This window comes from Clinocottus analis, unplaced genomic scaffold, assembly GCF_023055335.1.
Source record: "Clinocottus analis isolate CAN_PGR_092001 unplaced genomic scaffold, fCliAna1.0.p SCAF_18, whole genome shotgun sequence".
Classification (NCBI taxonomy): domain Eukaryota; kingdom Metazoa; phylum Chordata; class Actinopteri; order Perciformes; family Cottidae; genus Clinocottus; species Clinocottus analis.
The window spans coordinates 5,765,708-5,772,979 of record NW_027175909.1 but is presented as its reverse complement, the minus strand read 5'-3'; the positions used below and the strand labels follow the sequence as shown (position 1 = coordinate 5,772,979).

At 43.4% G+C, this 7,272-nt stretch overlaps 1 protein-coding gene across 1 annotated transcript; it reads left to right on the top strand.

The window, feature by feature from the left end:
* The first annotated feature begins 1,158 nt into the window (after positions 1 to 1,158).
* nrros (negative regulator of reactive oxygen species) lies at positions 1,159 to 6,374 on the top strand. Its single transcript, XM_068582150.1, has 3 exons — positions 1,159 to 1,285; positions 2,584 to 2,698; positions 4,018 to 6,374. Exons 2-3 carry the CDS (start codon positions 2,597 to 2,599, stop codon positions 5,974 to 5,976), a joined length of 2,061 nt encoding a protein of 686 aa, XP_068438251.1. The 5' UTR covers positions 1,159 to 1,285; positions 2,584 to 2,596; the 3' UTR covers positions 5,977 to 6,374.
* The last annotated feature ends 898 nt before the right edge of the window (positions 6,375 to 7,272 follow it).

Genomic DNA, 7,272 nt, shown 5'->3' with positions numbered 1-7,272 from the left:
CAGGATGCCAGTGGGCCCACAGACACAGTGAACCTTATGTTTTTCAGAATAAGATCAGCTGTATGTGAGCACGTAACAAAGGAGGCAGGAGCATGACATTCAAAGTCGGGTCAATTAAATTGTCAAATTTGTATAACCAGTTGATCGGCTTTGTTTCAGACATGTTACCCATACAGCGTTAGGACCGTCACATAGCCGAGACAATCCATCTCAACATGGAGTCCTGGATCAGAAAATCCTGTTGACCCCCAAACGTACAACAGAGCCAGAAGTTAGAGCTGGAGAAAAAAAACAGAAAGAAATGACCAAGAAATCAACTACAAGGATGGCACCATCACTTCCTGTTTCCCATTGCCTGTCATCTCACCCATAGGTAACTTGTGAGGAGATTAACAAGTTAACACACATTTAACAAAGTGAAGAGCACCAAAAAGAGCAGGTATACATTTTGGAGCTGGACATCCAGAAAGAGAGATGGGGACACATGCATTAAAAAAGAGCGAGGTCGAGGGACTGACTGGCAGACAGTCCGTGCATATAGGGAACTTGGTTACTTAAAGTAGCCATGTTGGGAGCATATTAGTCTTGAAAGTAGAACATTCAACAGCATTATTCACTCGGTACTTTGCAGTGATTTGGTTTTTGGTGAAAAGAGTGCTCTGCATCAACGTTATCTATGTCTCGGCCCGCGAGCATTGTGAACCTAAAACCTCTTCACCCTTGAGTGTGTCTTCATCTGTGTGTGTTGTTAGAGCTGTTACAGTGACAGGCCAAATAGAATATCTGGCAGGAAGGGTGTGTGAGAGTGTGTGTGTGTGTGTGTGTGTGCCTAGTGGTTTCCTCTCTCATTGGTTGGTTGATCAGAACAAGCCGAGGGTGTGAAGGGTGTGTTCGTCTTAGGTTTTTGTGGTTGCAGTTGCGCTACCAATTGTAGTTGCCTGCACACCCTGATCACTTATGTGACAAGAGGGGGTGGAGGGTGAGGGTGGAGGGGTGGAGGGGGGTTGTGCCGTGCTGGTTTCGAGCTGTTGAGCCTGCACTCGCCTTCCTGTGGCCCCGGCCTTGAGAACCTCTTTTTGATTGCAGCTTGTCCATGTGACTCTGGTTTCCGTTGCTTGCCTGCTTCCGTGAATAGTAGAAAGAGGCATCGGGGCTTCAGTCAGAGCAGAGGAAGGCAGCTGCACCTCACACACACGAGAGCACGCTCTGCAACAGCGAGTCAACCAGCGACATGGTCAGGGGCTCAACCGTCAGTGGCTTGGGAAATCCACACTTAACCACCAGCGTGAGTAAATGCACTGCGCGTTAGTTTAGGGCTGCAGTGTGCAGAATGCCAAAAGGAGCGAGCGGCAGGTTTTGTCTTCAATAAGAATAATAACGTTGAACGTAAACAGTTTTTGTCTTTTAAACACGATGTCTTATTCATTACCTTTTGTGCATGCTTGAAACCTGCTTCAGTGCTGTAAAGGATGTCATGCAGTCTTGCTACAACTCATGTCAACATAAAAAAATAGCTTTTAATATGTGTTTTAGTGTTGCATAAAGAGTCATTATTAATGTTACCAAATTGCCTCGTATTGAATTTTAGTAATGTCGTTGAATTCTCGACATTTAGGAAAAAACTCATTTAATAAAGCTGATTTTCAGTTTCACTCTATATAAGGTTGATTAGAATAGCGCACGTTATCATTATTCTGATGAGAGAAATCGACCGCTGTCATTTTGTGCAATTCTTATGCGATATCATTTCAGTATCCATCACAGGGTGGATACTTAGAAAGGAGACATTTAACTACTGTCAGATAACATTTTCATTTGAATGGTCAAAAAAACAAAACAGCAAAGTGATCAAAACAGTGATAAAATGTGATATAGAAAATAAAAAAAAGAAGTTTGCATATAAAAGTAAAAGCTAAACATCACATACTGTATGAATCCACTAAAATATAAAGATTAAAATGTGTACAAGCCAAAAAAATAAAGAAACACAAGGCCTCCACATCCAGAATGCGTCACGCAGTGGTTTAACTGAAATTAGGGAAACTTTACCAAAATGCCAGTAAAAACAGACATTCACACATTTACATCATGTAATCAACGTCAACTTATTTTATTGAGTTGGATCAACCAGGCGGTAGAGAAATAAATCGCTGATTATAGATTACGGGTATAAATAATGTAATAATCCCCCACAAAAGACTTCAAAACTCAAATTGTCACTCACACGTTTGAGAAAGAAATGTTGAAGTTATGACACCATAAAAACGTGAAGTGAAAATCCCTCAACCACAGTGTGAATGTGTTTGGCATGAGAAGCTAAATGTGTCTGCCAGTCCACCACTCTGACCTCCGACCTTTGCCGTTAGATAATCCCTTTATCTGGAGGGATTGATTTACCCACTTTGCGCATGCCTCTCTCGGCATGGCGGCATTGGTGCTCGTTCCAAAATGTCAAGACACCCGTGCTCATCGTCGCATGCGCATCTAGAAGTGAGGAAGCACGAGGCGAGAGCAGATGTACTCCCAAACCGATCACATTGATCAATCCAGCATCCTCCCTCTGTCCTTTCACCTTGTCTACAGTGAGGATGTTAAGATGCCGGTCCGCGGGCTCACTCCCATCCTGCTCTGCCTGTTGCCCATGTGGGGAGTCCTGACGCCGGTCTCCAGTCATCCACAACACAGTCAGTGCAAGCTGGTAAGATGTCTCAGTTGAACTAAAGGTTCAATGGAGATTTCTCCTTTGGGATGAATATAGTTCTGTCTTATCTTAGATTTAAAAAAATAACGACGTGATCTATAAGGTCTCAGGAACACATAGGCGGAGGAAAAACAAAATGTCTCACTCAGATGTACTTTGTTGATTAAAGATAAGCATTTCTCTGTGAATGCCGTCATTGCTCTTCTCTGATGCTGCATTCGGTGCGTATCAGATGTTCTGTAAACATGATAACTGAGACTAAAAATGTTCGTGTGAACATCCTGCAGGAAATAGCATTTTGTGTGGATATTTTGAGTGCTCTGACATTTCATACTTTGTCTCATCAAAAGGGCAAATTGATTAATTTAATCCATAAGTAATCCATCAAAGCTGTTAGGATCGTAATTATGTGAAAATAAGGAATTATATCAGCTGGTTTATTAAAACTGAAACGTGTTTGATGAATTGTCAGCTGTGACTGTTATAATAATATAACAAATGTATCACTGTGTGAGTGTAAGAGTTTCTAAAATATTGTTAAAAATATACATTTGTGATATTCTAAGTGTTTCAGTTGTTTTAGTCAACACTTTCAGTTAAAGAGAAGTTATCATGCAAAACTAATTCTACAAACTAAAAGAATAAATAAAAAAAAAAGTCAAATGAGGGAAGAAAATGTAAAATTGTGCTTTGATCCTCCGGCTAAGATGGTCATGATGAAATGTTCACAGTCACGATGGCAACGTAATGATAAAGTTGATGCAAAGTCATATTTACCAAGTTCACCTTCTTAGTTTAGCTGTGGACTGCGCTGCGGCCTCCAGGTCATCGTTGTAAATGAGAATTGCTTCTCAACTGATTTTACCTGGTTAAAAAAAGGTCTAATAAAAAAATGAAATTAATACTAATTTGGTTTTGTAGGTAAGTAGTCACAGTCAACTTGGTGCAAAGTAAAGTATTGAACACCAAAGTCATTTGAGTTCATCCTCTCGGGACCTCGAGTGTGTGAAGCAAATTTAATTCCAATCGAGTCAACATTTTTGGATTAATTTCAGTCTATGGACCAACTGACCGACAGACCGACATCCACCATGTTGCTAAAAACTAAACTAAACTAAAGCCCATGTTCGATAAAATAATACGAGAGGTGAAACGATCCGTCCGAAAAGGAAGCTTATTGAAATAAACCCCGAAAGGAGTAACTTCAGCCTTCTGATTTTTGCTCCATTTAAAATAAATAAAACCCCCAAAAAAACCTTACAATACAATCAATAAACCCACAAACTTAAAGACGTGTGCTCTCCTTCCCTCTGCAGATACAGAGAACGGCTCTCTGCAACCATGGCGAGCTCTCCTCTGTGCCTGCAGGACTGCCCGACACCTTGGAGGAGCTTCAGCTCAACTACAACCACATCCACACACTACAGGACGACTCCCTCCTCCGTTACCCCTCGCTACACACCCTGAGCTTAGCTTGTAATAGTTTGGAAAAACTAGAGTCAAACACTTTTCAACACTCAAAATCGATAGAAAGCCTCAATTTAGCAAAAAACAATCTTCACATTGGCGTCCACGAAAGCAGCCATGCATTAAAGAGTCTCCCCGGGCTTACAGCCCTGGATCTCTCTGAGAATGAGCTCGAGGACGAAATGGTGGCCACTCTCCTCCAAAACCTGACATCCCTGGAGTACCTCAACCTCTCTGGGAACGTGTTGCAGAGACTGGATGAGACCTCCTTCCGGGATCTTCACCAGCTCAAAGAACTGGACCTGCAGAGAAACGTCATGTACGAGATTGACGGCGCCTTCGACGGCAATCCGAAGCTCCAGCGGCTCAACTTGGCCTTCAACTACTTGCTCTGCCTGACAGACTTTCACATGACCCAGCTGGTGGTCCTCAACGCCAGCTACAACTTCATTGAGTGGTTCATCACCAGAGAAAACCTGAACGACACTTTCCAGTTAGAGACACTTGATCTCTCGAATAACAAAATGCTCTTCTTCCCTTTCTTGCCCGAGCGCAGCCACCTGAGGACTCTTTACCTCTCCCACAACAGCGTTAGCTTTTACGAACACTTGGCCCACAACAGCACGTACCCGAACTCCACCACGACTGTGGAGTTCTACAATATGAAGAAGTACGCGGGCAACGTGACGGCTCAGCTGTGGGACGAGAGCCTTCACGGTGACATCTCTTCTGTGGAGATTTTGGACCTGAGAGGAAACCAGGTGGAGTACTTTCCCGATGGGTTCATCGGGAAAATGCCGGCCCTGTCGAGGCTTCAAATGTGCACCAACTGTCTGGAAACCTTAAATCTAATGTCGGAACAGTTCTCTAGCAGCTTGTACGAGTTAGACATCAGCAACAACAGGCTGAGCCAGATCGTTGCCGATAGAGCTGCTCTGACCGCTCTCGGCAATCTGACGTACTTCAACCTGAGTTTGAACAATCTTGAGCGGCTACCCTCGGGATTATTTTCCTCATTGCAAAGCCTCCGGTCGGTGGATTTGAGTTACAACAATGTTGACATTTGCCGTCCTGAGGAAGCTGAGACCGGTGCAGACGCGAGCTCGGCCTGCGCCGATTGGAAAGACGTTGCATCCCTAACGCAACTTTACCTTAAGGGATGCAACCTCAGAAGAATTCCATCGGCCGCGTTCGCTGGGTTGTCCCTCACGCACTTGGAGCTGTCCGACAACCCGGGACTCATCGTCCAAGAATCAATACACAGTCTCAGCAGAACTTTACAGCATCTCGGTTTAGGAAACACTCAAATACAAGACTTTGACTTCTCCCATTTCCAAAGTCTAGAGTCTTTAAAAATTTCAAGGAACTCTCTCGCCTCCCTTCCCCCGTCCCTTTTAAGTCTTGACCTGAAGGTGTTGGATTTGAGGGACAACAGACTGTCCACTATTCCCTCTGGTCAGGCGAACGCATTAGCCCCCAAACTGAAGACTGTTTTTCTCACAGGAAATCCATTCAACTGCTGCCAAACTGAATGGTTCAGCACATTTGAAGCAACGAGGACAATCAATATGGTCGGACGATCAGACATTGAATGTGAAGATCTCATCCAGATGACGCACAGAGTGGAGCACTCCCAGTCATTTATTTGTTTGGAGAAAGGCAGGGAATCTATAATGTGGTATATTCTGCTTTTTGTACCCATCTGTCTTTCTTTTGTGGGCATTTTGATCATTGCTTTGCTCACCTTTAAGCCAAAAATGCTCCAAAAGTCAATCAAAAAGAATTGTTTGAAGCCTACGTCTTACTGATACTTTATAAACCTGGAACAACAATGTGTGATGTACAGCTTGTTATTGAGAAATGTAACTGAATGTATGTTGGCAGTCAACATTTAATTCATTGTAAAACTGTCTTTACAATAATGAAGGAACACTTATATGATATTCGAGCAAGGGGGCCGTCACGTTTTCGCAATGCTGTTGTCAAAAAAAACAGACCCTCATACCCTGTGTGTGTGTGTGTGTGTGTGTGTGTGTGTGTGTGTGTGTGTGTGTGTGTGTGTGTGTGTGTGTGTGTGTGTGTGCGTGCGTGTGTGTGCGTGTGAGAACATATGCAGAAGTAGTGTGATGCAAGTTGTTGCTATAAGCAGCAGAGGAAACATGAAATTTCCTGTTTTGCTAAGATGTGCAGGAACTGCCCATTTCAGTATCTCGAAGAGGAGGGGTATGAGGTTTCCTTCCCATCCGGGAGACACAGATGCAACATAAGCATGGCATTTCAGCATGTCCGTACAGCTATCTTAATAAACCTTACAAACAATCATTGCTCTACAGTTGTGCGTTGTTGCTCGGGAGTCGGGCTGGTAGATCAGTGCAGGAGGCCTAACCAGAAAGTAACCAGAATACCGCTGTGGTGATGCTCAGGGTCATGGTGGTTGCGACATAAAAAAGAGAAACTGGAGTAAAGCTGGGTCAGAGCCCAGAAACAACATCATTTTTACAGATCTTTTTTTTTTACGACCAAGTCATCAGAGTCAACAGGTTTTTTTTTGTGTTGATCTGCAGAGCGGGGAGGATTCCTTCTGAGCACGCAGGTGGTTCAACTCGGGCCAGCAGAGGACGACAGGTGGATGAAGAGGCTTGTTGTTGAAGGCTTCTGTTTGAATACCTGGCACCGAAATGTGTTAATCAAGTCGTGTGACCAATGACTCACCCTGCACTTCTGGATTTAAACTGATTGGCAACTTGAAACCACTATATGTACTTTGACAAAGCAAATATGGTAGTTACATATCAAAAGCTTTCAGTTTCTATCAGGAAATTAACAGCAGGCGATACAACATAAAAACTTGGCCTGGAGCGATTAAATGCTGCCACTGTTCTTACTCAAGATTCTGATCCCATTGGGAAAGACTTGCCGTCAAGAAATCATCATTTGCGGAAGACACTTTGCTGCTGGTCACAGATTGCTGACTGAGGGGAATTTCATTTTGATGACTATATCAAGTCAGAGGTTAGAAGACAACTGTGTAAAACTCTGATAACTATACATGTGACATGTAATACATGTGACTGGACAAGCTATATCCCGTGGTGGCTGGAGGG